The sequence below is a fragment of the Desmodus rotundus genome, chromosome 11, assembly GCF_022682495.2.
Source record: "Desmodus rotundus isolate HL8 chromosome 11, HLdesRot8A.1, whole genome shotgun sequence".
NCBI classification, from domain to species: domain Eukaryota; kingdom Metazoa; phylum Chordata; class Mammalia; order Chiroptera; family Phyllostomidae; genus Desmodus; species Desmodus rotundus.
Window position 1 is genome coordinate 33188722 of NC_071397.1, and position 17231 is coordinate 33205952.

General features: G+C 35.9%; 1 protein-coding gene across 3 annotated transcripts in view; it reads right to left on the reverse strand.

Annotated features, from left to right (window-relative positions):
• COL12A1 (collagen type XII alpha 1 chain) overlaps positions 1–17231 on the reverse strand; it is a 110450-nt gene that overhangs the window by 87809 nt on the left and 5410 nt on the right. For 2 of the 3 annotated variants that reach the window (XM_053913968.2, XM_053913969.2), the window contains exons 3-12: positions 12620–12736; positions 10419–10562; positions 9903–9962; positions 7500–7763; positions 7160–7324; positions 6330–6503; positions 5238–5528; positions 4470–5072; positions 3073–3345; positions 101–373 (exon numbers count right to left, since the gene is read on the reverse strand). The exons of the other annotated variant lie outside the window; for it this stretch is intronic. In XM_053913968.2, coding sequence (XP_053769943.1) covers positions 101–373; positions 3073–3345; positions 4470–5072; positions 5238–5528; positions 6330–6503; positions 7160–7324; positions 7500–7763; positions 9903–9962; positions 10419–10562; positions 12620–12736 — 2364 coding nt within the window. The remainder of the gene's footprint in view (positions 1–100; positions 374–3072; positions 3346–4469; positions 5073–5237; positions 5529–6329; positions 6504–7159; positions 7325–7499; positions 7764–9902; positions 9963–10418; positions 10563–12619; positions 12737–17231) is intronic. 3 annotated transcript variants of the gene reach the window in all.

Here is a 17231-nt window from a genome sequence, read left to right on the forward strand (position 1 = left end):
ACCGAGTGGCTCAGGGCTTGTAGCATCTGGAGCATGTCCAAAGTCTCTCCTGCAGTCTAAGATTTTAGTTGTTACCATACGGTCAGCATATTTCCTCTACCTTCTTCGGTGGCTGCATTTCCAGTCAGTGGAGAGCCAGGTCCTGAGAAATATTCAGGAATCACAGAGACTTCATATTTTGTGTCAGGAGTCAGGTTCTCCAAGGTTCTCCTCCTTTGGTTGGCTGGAGTGGTAACTTCTTTGCTTTCTCCACCAGCAACTGGTCGATATATAATTCGGTACCTTAAAACTCTCCCTGGAGCTTGAGTCCAGGTAATTTTAAAGCTGTCTGTAGTCTCATCTGTCACTTTTAGGTTTCGAGGTGCTCCTTTTACTGAAATTTTAAAAAAGGTTGACTGATTTTATATGAAAAATATAAAACTAGCTTTTGATCACTAAATTATAGCATTGCCCTAAACAAACCCATAGGCAGTTTTTTGACAAACTTCCTGGTTATTGCATTCATTTAGCCAGATACTAACTAGACTCTGAAACAGCAAACATATGCAATATCCAGAAACAGAGTGGGTGCTATTGACTTTCTAATCAAATAAAGAGGCATATGTAATAATAAACTTTTAGAATCATAAATACGCTACTAAATGATAAATTCATATTGACATGAAATTCAAAAATAAATACATTTGTTTCTTCAAATATAAGTAACCAGGGCTTTCACTCTCACCAGATTTTCTCAGGAAAGTAGAAAAATAACACCTAACACCCAGGTCCACCACATTTACCCATTTGAATGGACAGTTTCTTCCAGTCAGCCCCATAACTAACTTGTTACCTGTACAGTCATTTGACTTGGAGAATAATGACACCACTCATGTGTTGGACCTAACACATTATAGGTACTGAATGAATGCTAGTTAGATCTAAATCTTGAGGTTCAGTTGCAATGTGGGTAACATCCACAGATTTTGATTAAACCCAAATGAGAACATCATTTGGCTTTGTGGTTAGTAAACATGTTAAATGACCCGTTTGTTTAATAGGGAAATTGTCCACAGGGACAACACATTCAGGAAATGAACTACAGGTTATTGTCTTCTCAACCAACTGGGGTGAAACCACAGTGCAACATGCCTCTCACACAATCACAACTTCACCTACACACTCAGCACATCAAGGAGAAAGAAATTATCTCTCTCAAGAAAAGAAAGAAATGGCTGTTGACAGCCTTGCACCCATGATTCATTTTTTATGACAAGGAAAAAGACTAAATTAGTCCTGAATGAGGCAGTAAATTGATGGGTTTGAATACTGGCCTGAAGCTTAATAGATGTGTAATTCTGAGCCTCAGATTATCCCACAATAAAAATGTGACTACTTAATGGGATTATTAAAGTGATTAAATGAGATAATCCATGGAAATCAATTATCATAGTACCTGACATCTGTCAGGAGCTCAATAATTGCTAGTTTAATAAAGGTACTGCATCAGAAATTTCCTTATTGACTCAAGAAATTTTAAATCTCAGATTTCACTACAGACCAACAGAACTGGAAAGGCGTTACCAAGTTCTGTTGTGGTAGCCCAATGGTCAAAACCCAGAGTGGATATGAATGTAGTCACCCCTGCTCAAAAACTTTTTAGACTAAAATTTCCTCTTGATGCATATTCCCATCCCCATCCCAAAGTGCTGAAGAACGAGGGCCACATGCATGAAGAGGTAACGTGGACACTACAGAGAAATTATACGAGAGTCACAAATATCTAAGGATGGACTTGTAAGTCATACAATCACAAAAATCATAAGGCCCCTTAGGCTATTTAGTGCATTTGCTGTCCTTTGGGTAGAAATATACCTAAACCGTGCATAAAAGAAAACATCAATTTTATCTGAAAAATCTTTCAGAGAAAAAATATTCTCTAGCTTTTATCAGCAGTATATGTCAACATGTGCCTCCCCCATCAGCAAATACTTCTTTGTAACCATCTTAACCTCCTCACTGTGCTGTTTCAGCCTCTTCTCTTATCCCCAATAAAAATAGAGAACAATTGACATCTCGTTCACTACATTTATCTTTAAAAGTAATGGTCTGGTCTTAGTCCTCCTAACCAGGTTTATCAGTACCTTTTAAAGGTCAAACGTAATGAATCAGAAAGTATTCAATTCTACCTAGAGAAGAGAACACATCTAAACAAACACTGCTTAAAATATTTGATAAAATTTGTATACTCCTGCTCTCAGCAGCATTATTTACAAGAGCTAAAAGATGGGAGCAACCCCAGTATCTGTGTGGGTGAGTGAATAAACAAAACACGATCTATACGTCCAGTAAAGTACCACACAGCCGTAGAAGAAAGGATGTTCTGACACAGGCTACAACACAGAAGACCCTCGAGGACATGATGCTAAGTGAAATAAGCCAGTCACAAAAGAACAAATACTGTATGATTCTACTCATATGAGGTACGTGAAGTAGTCAAATCCATAGAAACAGAAAGTAAAATAGTGGTTTCCAGGGAAAGGGGGAAAGGGGGGGAATAGGGATTTATTGTTTAATGGGTACAGATTAAAATGGGTACTGAAACAGAGTTTCAGTTTTGCAGGATAAAAAAATTTCTGGAGATGGATGTGGTGATGGCAGCACAATATGAATGCTACTGAATGTACACTTAAAAATGGTTAAGATGGTAAATCTTATGTTATATAAACTTTACCACAATTAAAAAAGAAAACATCTGGTAATATATATTTGTCATCAGATCCATAGATAAAGTAAGGCAGTTTCAGAAGTAATTGAGCATGAAGCTATTGAAATGTGGGACAGAAAATGCTATAATTATTAACAGTCCTCCATGTCTATTAACCTCAAATTCACCAGTCAAGGGTTTTTTACTTAAAATGGTTTTTTTCTCTTCTGAAGAAGATTTATGAATAGGTGTGTTTTAAAGATGCTGAATCTTACAAAGGCATTCACAACTCTGAACTATAAAGCAGATGGTTATTTCAAATGGTAACTTTGTTCTACAATAAATTGCTAGTTTTGAGGCAACAGTGGCAGAAACCCCCATCACACCTTCTTCGGTGGTCTCCTCCCCAGTTAGGGGAATGCTGAAGCCATCTTCATACTCCGCAGTCACATTGACCAAGTACAGGGTCTCTGGCTTCAGGTTGTTGAGGACGACGCTGGTGCTGGATGCTGGCTCCACCACCGTGACCTCGTCATCCCCGGCAGCTTCTTTGTAGGTGATGTGGTAGGAAAAAACATTTTCTCCAGCGGGTGACCAGTTAGTTTTAAAACTGTAAGAAGTCACCTCAGAAAAGCTAAGATCCTTTGGAGGTATGTAAGCTAATTAAAAAAAGAAGAAGGACATAGTTTAAAATTTATAAACTTACAAAGCAAAATTGGACTTAATGACTACACATTCCTGAAATGGCCGAGTCGTTTGGGAGAGGGGTCACTGAGACCGATGTAGTGAGGAGATATTCCACACGTGAGCACGGAGAGAAGACCTCGCACAGCCCTACAAGGAGGTGCTGATCATGTGTCTTGACCATTCATAATACTAAGTTGTATGGTTTAAATGACTAATTAAAATTGAATTGCAATCTTGAGCTTCTTAAGACAAAGCAGTAATGCAATGGTCCTGCCCACAATTGGGATTTTAGACAGTAAAAGACCTATAATAAACCAACAAAATGCTCCCATTCATCCGGGGCAATCATATATTAACCTTTCGTAGTAAAGACTTTATTTCAATGTAATAATTCAGAAATGTGTCCTAATGAAAGAACATTTATTAAACTAAAACATAGGAAGAGGCAATGTTTAAGGCCCTCAGCCTGTCTTCAGAGGACATACAAAGAAATGGAGACACAAGAGAATGTAAAGCCATCAACAAAGCAAAGCAGTACATATGAATGTCAAATGACCGAAAGCAATGTTATAGCACCAGAACAAGTAAGAAAGGCTTGATGAGAGATGAGATGTGTAACTGAATGCTGAAAAAAGGAACTTGGACAAAGGAAAACAAGAGGGACAAGGAAGTCCAGATACAAGAAAGGATGCCCAAAAATGGTCCAGGAAAGGGAATGCATAAAATAATCCAAAGGTCCAGGCCTGTAGTCTAGTTGTCCTTAATTCAAAGGACCTAGCTCAGCATCCAGCACATAGTAGACCTACAATTGGTGGGTACTGAGTTGGATGTGATAACTAGGTATGATAAAGCTGGCTCCTAGACCTGACTGAACACCTAGGATCAGAAACATCTCATGAGTCTATAAAGCAAAAATGTCTGAGAGAAAGTCGTATCTCAAAGTTAAAGAAACTAACTTTAACAGTTTTCAATAACATAGGAAAGTCACTATTTCCTGTATATAAAACGAATTAGAGAAGCATATTATCTACAATTTTAAAATAAAAAAATTCTTTGTTCACAAAGAGGTAACTTTTACTCTACAAAGACTACTAACCTTTTTTCTTTATAGCTGCCAATTCTTGCTCAATTCTAAGACAGATGGACTGTGTGAGTTCAAAAGATATCCTCTGAAAAGCATCAAAATCTTCTACTGTGAACACATGTGTCTCCGCAGGAGGAGAGGCAATAGCTTCTAATTCTGATCGAACAGCATCTTTCACACCAACTGCAAAGATTTCAACATCTGAATTCCTTAGTTTTATAGCAGGATCTCTGAAAGCATCTGAAGATTTGCCATCAGTGATAAGAATCATGACCTTCGGTACGTTGCTTCTTGAACCCTTGCTAGGCACAAATATTTTCTCTCTGACATAAGTCATTGCTTTCCCAGTGTTGGTAGATCCTCCTCTGTAGGGGAAGGTGTTTATTGCTTCGATTATATCTTCAACTTTGGTGAATCTTTCCAAAGTGAACTCAGTGTGAGGATCCCGGCTGTACTGGACAAGACTTATCTTCACTCTATTTGGTGAAATCTCAAAACTTTTTACGAGAACTTCTAAAAAGGCTCTAACTTTAACAAAGTTGGCAATCCCGATGCTGTACGAACCATCAACCAAAAACACAATATCAGCTTTTATATCCACACCACGTGAGCATTCTGTAAAATGAAAGAAAGCCAAATAAATTCAATAAGTACAAATTAATCATGAAAATATAGCTATATATTGCAAATACTTTGATTAAAATTAGATCTGAATCAGTAAGACATACTATCAAATGGGCCTTCACATATCCCAAACCCAATGATCACCTATTAACTTACCCACTTGCACTTTCATTGGCTGAGTCTTCTCCATTATTGAAACAGGTTCGCTGGATGTCAGTCCCTTCATGGCAGAAACACTGATCTGATATTCTGTGTCTGCTGAGAGGTCACGAACACTGAGTGAGGTCGTCTGAGGCCCCACACTCAGAGCATGCTGTCGGCTTCCGGTGGTCATTGGCATAAGGAGGACTTTATATCCAGTCACTGGGCTAGGAGATGGGGTCCAACTTAGCTTAATGTATTTTGATGAAACTTCTGTTGCAACCAAATCTGAGGGAGGCTCAATAACTAAAAAGTAACAAGCAGAACAGTGATTAAAAAAACAGTGGGATGCAACCCTATTAATTAGGTCTATAGGTTTGGACCTTTAATTCTCCTCATTTAAATTAATCACAAATGTATCAGGGAGAGTTGTCCAACCTCAGCCTTCCATGTCCACCTGTACCCACCGAAGCAAGAGAAACTTGGTGCCAGATTTTAGGTCAGGAAGCTAGGACGTGTAGGGAAAAAAAGAAAGTCCTTGGAAGAAATTAATGATAGGACATCTGATGCCTAATTCTTCTCTGGAACCAAATTTTCCACTTACTCATTGTCTTCATTCCCAGGTATTGATAATATTTGTTAAATCAATAACTTAATTCTTCAGAAATTTTTCCCTTTTAGTAATATTATAAGATAAAAATATAATGTTTAAAGAGACACTTTATAGTATTCCAAGAAAGGTAAAGAATTCACCAAGTCTAAAATGACAGATTTTTATCATTTTAGACAGTTTCATTTCCACTCATTTCAAGGTAACAAAAAATAGTTCAGCAACATTCATAATGCCACCAGCAGGAGGTGGTGAAACAGTGGTTTACAACATACATACTAACAAATACTGAAATCCAAAAAATTTCTATCCTTACTCAATGTAGAACACAGCCATGTACTTAACACAAAACATAAAGTACTTTAAGATATTTCAGACCAAGTCTTCAAAATTTCACATTTGTCAATGGAATCAATTTCCCAGAAGATATAGTGCTAATTGTTACATCAGCCCGCAACAGTAGATGATCACACAGAGCACACAGCAATTCCACTCACCTTCCTCTCCACTAACCAATTCACCAAGTTGTTCATCGACACCGGAGCACACCTGCGAGATGATCTCATTCTGAATATCCACAATCGCATCAAAGTTGGCCACGTTGAAAACATGGTTTAGTGAAGGTGTGGAGGCAATTTGTTTGAGTTCTTTTGCATCTGCAGCTTTAATGCCTTAAAAACAAAATGAAAACGACATAGTAAAATGAGAAAGGTGCTGAACTGGGGAAAATCTTCGTTTTCTCAGTCTTTCACAAGTGAAGACATTTTCAAATCCTTATTCAGTAATAAACCAGAATTGCTTTGCTCCATAACGAAAGTGTAGCTGTTCAAATGACAAAGGCATTTTATAATTTCACCTAAAGCGACCAGCCAAAGATGAAAACAAATGGTCAGGAAAACAGACTGGGCCCTCCTGCTGACCACACCATCATTTGTCCCTGCCATCTGTAAAGATAATACTTTTCTCTTCCAGAGTCTAAATGAGCTGGATGGAACCCTCTGAATTCTTCAGGTATTACACAATGTAGGAAACATAAAAAACACTTAATGATAATACAAGGAGGATCTTTATTAGAATCATTGGTCCAGCATTCTTTGAAGAGTAGAGGGCTGGCAAAGAACGTGAATACCACCGCACTTAATGCATATGCTAAGGGAGTTACGTTTGAGAAACAGACAAGCCGAATTTTTTACTCAAGGGCGATGTGGCTTTAATACTACACTATACAATGCAGTAACAGCATCCTTCCCTGAGAAGGCAACCCTTCATCTTCCTAAGCATTAAGTACTGAAAAGTTCTAAAATAAAAATAATAAAACTTGACCTACCCAAAGAGAAAACTTCAACCCCGATATTGCGAAGCTCTCTTGCCGGAACCTCCACTTCGTCCTGGGATTTGCCGTCTGTAATTATAATTGCCACTTTAGGAAAGCCAGCTCTTGCTCCAGCAGATTCCGTGAAAGTATTTTTAATTAAGTAATCAATGGCATCTCCTGAAATAAAAAGAAATATTACATTCATTCACCCTGCCTTACACAATTTTGCCAAAGTCAAAAGCTGTGATTAATTTCAAAATTATCTAACGTATCATAATTGTGCAATACTTCATTTCTTTCCCAAACAGGTTTTTCATTTATTTTCAACAATAACGAAATTTGTAAAACATACCTGTCATTGTGTTGCCACCTTTGTATGGGATTTTTTTAATTGCAGCAAGAAGCTCATCCCTTTGGTAGTACTGGTTTAAGTTAAATTCAGTCCTGGTGTCAGAGCTGTACTGAATGACTCCGACCCTTGTCTTCTCTTCCCCAATGTCAAAAGCAGACACAAGAGCAGCAATAAAGTCTAAAATGTACTTGAAATTATTTCTTCCCACACTCCATGAGCCATCCACAAGGAACACTAAGTCAGTCCAGGCACTGACAGAGCATTCTGAAATACATTTGAGATATGTTTAAATGATGCATTATTAAATCTATCTGTCACTAAAGGAAAACAAACTAACATTGCAAAAATGTTGGCTCCTTAAGTCATTCTGACCATTAGAAAATATTCACATTGGTCTTCACCCATAACCAGCATGCACAGAAGAATATAAAATTTTATTAGCACACATAGAAGCACTTTCAGTGTCTTCATGAAAATGCATTTATGAAACTATATGTCTTTAAATTGCTAAATAAGACATGCAAGAAGAGAAATAGATAGATGGCCTACTCTCCAAGAGCATGTGACCCAAGTATTTATGCTATCAACCTATTTTTAGATTGTATCCTCGCTCCTCTCTTCTACAAGTAAAAATTATATAAAGTATCTGGGATATGTAAAAAGGAAATGTAAGCAAAGTGTTTTTACCCCCTGGTATTTAGCAATAAACAAATACAAAACAAATGCTATACCATTCAAGCAAATGCTGTTGAGTTGAAGAAATGAGCAAATCTGTTAACGTTCTCCTTCATTTTTCAATATAATTGTCTAAAGTTTGCAGTGGTTAGTCTAGAGGGCTAATAAACCCTAACAGAAGTAAAAACAAGCACAAATATGATGTAAGATAGCCAGAATATCTTGGCGTCTTAATTATCAATGTATTTAAATTTGATGACAAAAACCTACTACTAACCAAAGAGGAGGAAAAACATTTTAATTCAAAAGTAAAAGTAAAAATGAACATGCTATCCTTAAGTTACTAAAATGCAATGACTTGCTTTTACAACTCTCTGTGGTCAGGAGAACAGGTCAGTTTTCATGAAAATCTATATTTGTAAGGCAATACTGAGTGAATTTTCTGAAAATGTTTTTGTCCTTGTGGTCAGCTGGTGGATAATAACAATAATAATAAAGTATTTGCCTAGTAAGAGGAGAAAAGGGTCCTGGAAAATTTTGCAAGCAAAATGAAAGTTGCATGCCCCAAAATTTTTTGCACACTATTTAATGGGCCAATTTATGTCTATTGAAAAGTCAATATTTGTCATAATGCTTTGATATAAAATAAATATTGGTGGTTCAGGAAAAATATTAGCATTGTAACTGCATACTTCATTTTAGTTTATTAGACATCAGAAAGAATGATAAACAGTGATCTAGAATGGAAAACTCCAGATAAAGGAGGCTTTGTGTTCACAATCTTTTTATTGTCATCCTGGGTCATAAATCCAACTTATCCAAGGTAGTAAAATTAGAGTCCAAGAAACCCCTTAACGGTCTGTCCCAATAAATCAGACAAAGCAATGTAAGGCAAAAGGAGTCAAGAAAATGCAAAACCTACAGTAAATAAAATTGCTTTCATTCGATTACAAAGGTACCCACTTACCAATTATGTCTTATGAGGCTCTGGACAAGGCTACAACTGCCATCAACCAAGGTCATGTAAATGCCCCAGACATGAGCATAAGATATACACAGACCTGGAAATATACATTTTCATGGCAACCGAATTGCTTATAACACTATGGGAGCATCTTCCTTCTGTTCCAGCCTCACATTTCTCACACATCCCTAAGCTACCACCGATTTCTATCAGTTTGTCTTTGAGATATGAGTTAAGTCCAGTGATGAGGCTTATTTTTCACCTAGTGCCAAAATCCTGAAGAAAAATTTGAACACCCACAACTTCAAAGCACTTCTAGTAAAAATAATATTTAGTAAACACAGTGAAAAATTGGCTAGAAAGTCAAAACGTAGATATTATAACTGCTTAGTCATACATTACTATTACATTGTCTGTACTTCTAGACAAAGCTTATAGAAAATAACATAGAAATGAGATCAGACTATGTATATATTTGAAACATTTTTTAAAAGATCTTATTTATTTATTTTTAGAGATAGGGGAAGAGAAGGAGAAAGAGAGGGAGAGAAACATCGATGTGCGAAAGAAACTTCGGTTGCTTTTCACACAGCCCCAACTGGGGACCTGGCCCGCACAACCCAGGCATGTGCCCTGACTGGGAATTGAACCAGTGAAATTTCAGTTCACAATCCATTGAGCCACACCAGCCAGGGCTGAAACATCTTCATATTACCTTTATGACTTCTACAAATCTAACCAAAAATACTAAAGGAAATACTTACTTTGTACCTCTGTTTTTCCAGGTTTCTTCTCCCCTGGCTTCGTCGGACCACCTGTTTGAACTGAGTCAAAAGCTGATTATTACAGAAGGAAATGAACCCATACAAATACTTTCTAAAAATAAAATAAATGCATTGTCTTTCAAATGTACGGTCCATGACTAGCTGTTAATAGAATACAGCCAAATATGCATTTCCTTGCAACTAAATTATTTTTAGTGAGTTTAGTGAGTTTTAGCTACATTTCAAAAAGATATTAATGTTGTTGCCTGGCAAACTTTAATGTTTTTAACAGTTTTCATTCATAACATTCCTGATGATTCCAGAGGTTAGGGTTATAAATCAGGAATGAATTATTCACATCCACTAATAACTAGGATCATAAAAATGTCTATTCTAAGAAGAATAGTTAATACTGATATAAATTAACTCTGCATGGTAACAAAGTAAATGTGAAAGTTGGAGAAATCTTCTGCAACATGAACAAAAAGAATAAAAGTACTTTATATGTGTGCTTACTTGTGAGTTGGCCTATAACTGGCACACTTTCTTCCACATCATCATATGAAGTGATTGTCACCACATATTCTATTTCAGGTATAAGGTCTGATAATAAAGTTTCAGTGGTACTAGCTGCCAGGGTAAATTCTTTAGTGGGCCCATCTGGAAATATAGAAAGGAAAATATGAATGTAACAAAACTTTTCATGTACAATACAATATGATGTAATTCCCACATACACTCAAAATCTGAAAAATTCAATATATACTAGTTTTCAGAACATCTAAACATTGTGTTTCACTGTCCTTCACAACCAAAACTTTGAATTCTAGAAATTCAATGAATAGACTGGCATTGCCTTTTCTTGTTACAAGCATATTCAATATTTGTTTGAGGACTCAAGGATTCCTCTAGATTAAAGATACACCAGAATAGCAAACCAAAAATCTTTTATTGTTTTGGAAGATTAATAATAAATAACACACTTTTTTACAAATGAGATATAAAATAAGAAATAATTTAATATTAAATTATGCATTGGAGGAGAGCAGAGAAAGAGAAAAAAAAATGAAAATCAACTCCAGGGCAATAAACCCCATAGGCTACTATTAACCTCCATGGGAAACAGTGTGGAAGCAAAGAGCCTCCACACCCGACGGGTGCACGCCTTACTGGGCGACCAGGCTCCTCCGCATCAACTCAGTACCAAGTCTTTCAAGGCACAGTGTACCTAATGTTTATTTACCTATTAATAACTTATGTACTTCCCTCTAGATTGTGTTAAATTACAAATTAATCAGGAAACACAGTAGTCCCTAAGGACTAAGTGCTTATTAAGATTTTTAAATTTTAACTACATTAAAATTATATTAAATTATATTGAGTTTTAAAATTTAATTATATTAAATTTTCATTGAAACATAAATAATCCAAAAAGGTAACAGATGTAAGAGGACTCTGAGAAATGCTCCTGGTTTATATGTAGAGCATTGCAGAACCAACCAGGGCCCCCAAGACACCAGGGCCCTGCTGTGTTGGGTGGTCCCTGTACTAGCTTGGGGAATATAGAAGTCAGTGGTTTGTAACAACTGGAAACTGAATAGACCCTTTTTCAGCTGTTTTTCTGCTTTGGAATGAATGAATTTGCTGACTGCAAACATATTGGAGAGCAATTATTCAAAAAAGAAAAAACAAATTCTTTTTTTAAAAGCTTTTTAAAGATTTTATTTACTAATTTTTGGTGAGAGGATAAGGGAGACAAAAAGAGAGGGAGAGAAACGTCAATGTGTGGTTGCCTCTCATGTGCCCCTCACTGGGGACCTGGCCTGCAACCCAGGAATGTGCCCTGACTGGGAATCAAACCGGCAGCCCTTTGGATTCTAGGCTGGTGCTCAATCCACTAAGCCACATCAGCCAGGGCAGAAAAAGTAAATCTTGACCTCTTTTTAAGTCCTCAGATCATATTTTAAAAATAGTTTCCCAATTCCCTAATCAATCAGCACTTAAAATCATGGGTATCTTTAAAAACCATAAGTAAACACAGTGCTGGTGATAAGTTATGCTGACATCATTCATCTCTACTGTCAGCCTATCAAGACTTTTTCCAACCATTCAGTCAGTGTCAGCGGAAATGATTATTTTCCCATTACATGTCAGAACTAAAAGTTAATCAATAGAGACTTGTTCTCCACACTTGGGCAACATAATGAATACTAAATATTGCTCTTAAGAGCAATCAAAACAATTTTTTTCAGACTCCTAGCCTGGGATCTATAGAATCCACATAACTGAAGTTATCTTTCATCGTGGTAGCTCACCATTAGCCCAGAATAACGTCTCCTGAGTACTGAAGTGTGTAAGGCACTGGGTGAGGTGTAACAACTCCTTTCATCACTTGACACTTTACATGCTGGAAATATTAGTAATTCAAGAAGACTCTCAAGAAGTGAAAAATTCAAAGATTGCCAGCAATCAGGTACCAAAAAAAGTCCATTTTTAATAACAGCTTAGCACAGCAAATCATGTTAATAAACCTCAACACTATAAAAATACAACAGTGACTACTATGCTAGAAATCTGGAGACCTGAGTCCCACCAAATATCTGGTGGCACTGGCTAAATCTCTCAGGTTTTCTAAATCTTGGATTCCTTATATAGAATGAAAGGAGGGAACAAGAGTGTATTGTACTATCTTTGATGCTCCTAAGAGCAAAACTTACCTGTTGTAGGGTCCACTGTTATTCTGTAGCCCACGATTGGATCAGTTGGTCTTGCCCATGACATGTGAACAGTATTTTCATCTATAATTTTAAAATTCAAGTCTGAAGGTGGGTCAACTGCAAAAGAGAGAGTTGATATCAGTCACACTTTCCAATTTCAGAAAATGGTCAATTTAATTAATAAGAATTGTGTTGAGCAAAGCTTACTAAATTGTCTTTGCATAAATTTGTTTCCAACAAATATAAAAGATATCTTGTTGGATAAGAATAAAATTAAAAGCTGACAAGATATGACAAAACATCACAGAGTATACATATTATAGAAGACAGCACAAAACACTTTTGATTCTTGAGTTGCTAGGTCATCCAAGAATGGCCAGCAAAATCAAGCATAATAGAAACATATTTGGATACAAGTACATACAAGTACAATGAGATCACATGTAATAACCACGTATGCAAACAATTCACAGAACAATTAAAAGAATTTCAATACATGCTGAGTGCATTTTGAATAAGCATGCCATATCACAACCTGCTTACAACCATAGAAGTTCATTTAGAACATTGACATAATACTTTCTTTTTCCATTATGTGGAAAAGAATCAATGATGTTTTTCGTTCATTCTCTGCATTGAAGTCTTGCTATTAATTTTTGTGTGTGTGGCAGAGATGAAACTGTATTTTAATGAAAAGAAGTAATCATGGGAAATTTAGCACTGCTATATTTCACAAAATATATACATTTAATGTATATTCATAGTCATATAAACAAAAACTTAAATAATAAGAGATGTTCATAATTTATAAATGTATAGAATAATATACAGATGTTTATAAAATGAATATTCTGCCTGTTTACACCTATTGTTGTATGTTTGCAAGGTGTAAACCAACACTGTTCTTTTCCTTTGCAGCAGGTATACTCCATACTAGAAATGGCATTTTAAGTTAAAATGCCAGTATGGTCCTCTTTAAAACAATGGTTAATTATGGAAAGACAACATCAATGTATATTTATGGACATTTATTTACAGAACTTAAAGAGAACAGTGAAGAAGAATCAGCAATCTGGAGACATGACTGTGCATAAAAACTTGGAGAAGTCAATGAAAGGAATAACTGAAAAGTACAGAAAGAGTTTACATACAAAACCGTACAGCATCATGCACGTGTCAATAAAATGTTGACTTGTTTTTAGTTTCCCACAATGAACAAAAGCCTCCATGTACAATAGTCATTACACAAAGACGTTTCAGAAATATTTTATAATGATATCCTCCCTGCAATGTTCATGCCTCATCATGCAGCCTTGGACTGACTCACTGTCAGTGCATGGTCAATGCATTACAAATTATTGCTCTTGAAGCAGGTCAACAAAGTAAGAAGACTTTCAGCTGTAGTCTTCTTAAAGTCTTTAAGTCTGAGAGTATTCCTCGTGAGTCAGAATTTTTGAGAGATTAAAATCTCTTTGTAGGTTTTCACAGAGTTCAATTGAAACACAGCAGTAGCTTTGAGACATGGGTCATAGAATTTAACTGGGGTTAGGGATTTATGTAATATTAATATGTTTAAATGGAAATAAAGCAAACGTTTGCTTTAACAAACTGCTGCTTACAACTGTAGGAGATGGCTGTTTTTTTTAATTGGATACACTAGTAATGGAATGAATGTTATTTCCCTACTATCCATACACAGGCAGTGAGATTAGACTATTAATCTACATGCATGGTTTAATTGTTCAACATTCTGCTGTCTGACCATAATGCAAGGTTCAGCTGTCATCATCACTTAGTATAACAAGCATGCAACAAATGTTAATAGGACAATGGCTATTAAGAATATCATTATAAAATATTGTTCCAGTAGCAATGGCTCAGGACAAATTTAATGCAAAGGCAGACACAACTGGCCTGAGCATGCTTTAAAAAAATCAGTACATGGAAAAACAGTACCACCAACCTTGTAAGGAAATTGACCTGAAGCAGCAGACATTAGGTTAAAACTGCTGAAGGGCAGCAGCGGCCCACCTTGTTGGTTTCCAAATGACCAGGATTCCAGAAAAACTGAAAAATTGACTGTTGGGAAAAGTCTTTAACATTTCAGAGGAATTGAAGGTGTGCATAGAAACTCAGATGTGGTACTTGGGAATCAAAAGTAGGAAAGAATGGCCAACCAGCATGTGTACAACAGACAACCCACTCCGCCTTTCTTCCTGCCACACTTACCACACATAAAACCTTTCAGAATTGCCATGCAATTTACACATTTTTGGTTTGTTTCATGAAAAGAAAAGATAACAAAGTAGGTGTGAGTATGGACTGCTATCAATTTAAAACAACGCAAAAGGTATTTTCATTAATTTTATTTTTTTTCCATAAAAATAACTCACAACTGCCCTTACATCATCACAAGCAGCATTCTGTGTTCCCTAAACCACTTTATAATTGTTTCTTTTTCTTCTCATAACAATCCACCATAGCAGGTGTTATCCCAGTTTCATAGCTGGGTCAGTGAAATTCAGAGGGGTTAACACAGTGAATAAGCAGCAAAACTTTGATCCCATGCTGTGACTCAGCATGTACAACTTTCTTAGATACTGAGTTAAACAGAAAGAATAAGAAATATTTAAGTAAAAGAAAGGACCCATGGACAACAGTGTGGTGATTGCTGGGGGCTGGGGGTATAAAGGGACTAAAGGATAATGGGAAAAATACAATAAAGATTAAATTTTTAAAAAGAGAAAAAACAATATTTACACTTAGTTAACTATTAATATGCACATATATATTTCTCTCTACTCTATAAAAAAAGAGTATTTGATGCCTGTTCAATAATAAATATACAGTACTTAGATATCTCCAAATCAGATACAGATAGCATTTGGCAAACTAACTTAACACACTTGTTCAACTGATTTTAAAACTAAAGTGTCTACCCTGACACATAATTTTTAAAAAACAAAATTCTTAAATCATGGCACTCAAAAGGAAGAAACATCCAAGAGTGTACAAACTGTGCAGAGATGGATGGATGGATGGATGGAAAGATGAACAGGTGAAAGGAGAATAGTCTAATAAGTTTTTGATAAGTACAAAAATGTGTTAAAGATAAAGAAAAACTGAGAACATACTACAAAAACACAATCTTGATAAACTGGTAAGAACTGTAGGCTAATCTTTGGGAAAATAACACTACAAATAATGCTACCCTAATGGTGGATAACTTTACAAGTGTGCAGAGAGTGATTTTACTATATTTAAAAGGCATTAGCTTAAATTTTCCATCCAAAACTAGTATAAATTTAATAATCTTCGCCATGATATAGATGTTAATTTCATTTGTATTTCTCAGATACCAAAAATAACCAGTTGAAAATGTAATACTTCAGACAAGTAATGAATCATTTGTACACATTATATTATGTGTTCCCTCATTAAACTGACTCTGTTGACCAATTTCTGAACAAGAAAAGAAGCACAGTATGGGCAAACTAGCACTACGCCAGGCCTAGAAGACCTGGGTCTTGTCTGTTTAAGCCTTGTCCCTAGGTAACCATGCTGGTTTATGCAATCATTCAGCCTCTCCGCTCCTCATTTTCTCATGTGGAAGAGGAGAGAATTAAAATAGATAATCTATGAGTTCTCTTCTATCTGAAATTTCTGATATAACTTTGACATAGAATTATAGAAATACATATTAATTAGTCTTTTAACCTAAACACAAGGTAATAAAGCATATGGCTTCAACTCACTGATGAATTGATAATACCCTATTGTTCATTTTATTTTATAACTCTAGGTCACTCAGAGCACTGGCCAAGTGGCAAGGTTAATAAAGTCTATGTTGTACCTAAAAATTACAATTCCAAAGGCAAAAAAATCACTCTCACTCTTATTTCTATAGGACAAACTACTGTGCAAGGAAAAATAAAGTTCCTTGTATAAGTAGGTAGAAGAAAAACAAGACAAAGATGGTACCACTAATAAAAAAAGAGAAATGCAAAAAGTGAATGCCAAACTTTATAAATAATGTCAAAAAAATATTGGGTTTTTAGCATATAAAAACATTAAGTCAATAGACATTTGCTGGAAAATGCTAGAAATACAACAGTACAAGTATTAATTGCAAAAGGGAAAGAAAAATAACTATGGCTACTTTAGAACTAATATTAAAATGACATAGCAGGAAACAGGGGCATGAATTAAAATTTTGAAATGTCCCCAACAGACATATTTCAAAGGACTTTTGTGTCTAGCTCATTGTCCCCAGAAAGGCCTTGGCCAGAACTTTTGGTAGCCCTCCCAGGCTCCTGGGACCAGTAGTTGAAGTTAACACAGAGGATGTGCTGTCCAGCGCAGGGCTACCACCACGTGTGGCTGCCAGCACTTGAAAGGTGGTCACTCCAAAGTGAAATGTGCTGCAAGCGTAAAATGCACACTCAACTTCAGTGACTTAGTACAAAAAATGTAAAATATTTTACTAATAATTTATATATTGATTACATGATGAAATGATATGGTGATATTATTAGGATACATTATATTAAATATATTACAAAAAATTAGTGTCTCCTGTTTCTTCTTCCTTTTTTAATGTGACAACCATAAG